General features: G+C 41.7%; 1 protein-coding gene across 1 annotated transcript in view; it reads right to left on the bottom strand.

The window, feature by feature from the left end:
• Pip4k2a (phosphatidylinositol-5-phosphate 4-kinase type 2 alpha) overlaps positions 1-150 on the bottom strand; it is a 65,261-nt gene extending 65,111 nt beyond the window's left edge. The window contains exon 1 of the mRNA XM_048812712.1: positions 101-150. Coding sequence (XP_048668669.1) covers positions 101-135 — 35 coding nt within the window. The 5' untranslated portion in view covers positions 136-150. The remainder of the gene's footprint in view (positions 1-100) is intronic.
• Positions 151-439: the final 289 nt, after the last annotated feature.

Genomic DNA, 439 nt, shown 5'->3' with positions numbered 1-439 from the left:
GTTTGGAACAAAAGCAAAGCTGTGGTTCCAGAGGACGCCGGGTAGAATCCAGTTCTGTTTAAATTCCAGTGAGTGACAGGGGCAGCTTCTCACATAGGACTGTGAAAAACTTGACCTTTCTCCTTGATTAATCATTTTTGTATCATGGTTCCCAATGTACACACCTCCCTTGTTGCTGGCAATATAAGCCACTTCAAAGATGTATACTTCCAGTAGAATGAAAGGTACTCTAAGGAGTCTCAGTTCCCAAAAGTAAAGATGAGCAAACAAATAAACAAACAAAACATGAGTTCCTTGATACAGCAGTTTTTAACACATTGCTGGGTTCACAGAAAGCAAGTCTCCAAGGCACTCTCCTTCCCACAGTGAGTGTCATCCAAAGGGACTGTGATCATGTTTGTCAAGAAAGCCTGAAGACTAATGCCAATTTCAACCCTTT

The sequence above is a fragment of the Marmota marmota genome, unplaced genomic scaffold, assembly GCF_001458135.2.
Source record: "Marmota marmota marmota unplaced genomic scaffold, marMar, whole genome shotgun sequence".
In the NCBI taxonomy this organism is placed as follows: Eukaryota; Metazoa; Chordata; class Mammalia; order Rodentia; family Sciuridae; genus Marmota; species Marmota marmota.
The sequence above is the reverse complement of the archived record's forward strand: the minus strand, read 5'-3'. Positions and strand labels throughout refer to the sequence as shown.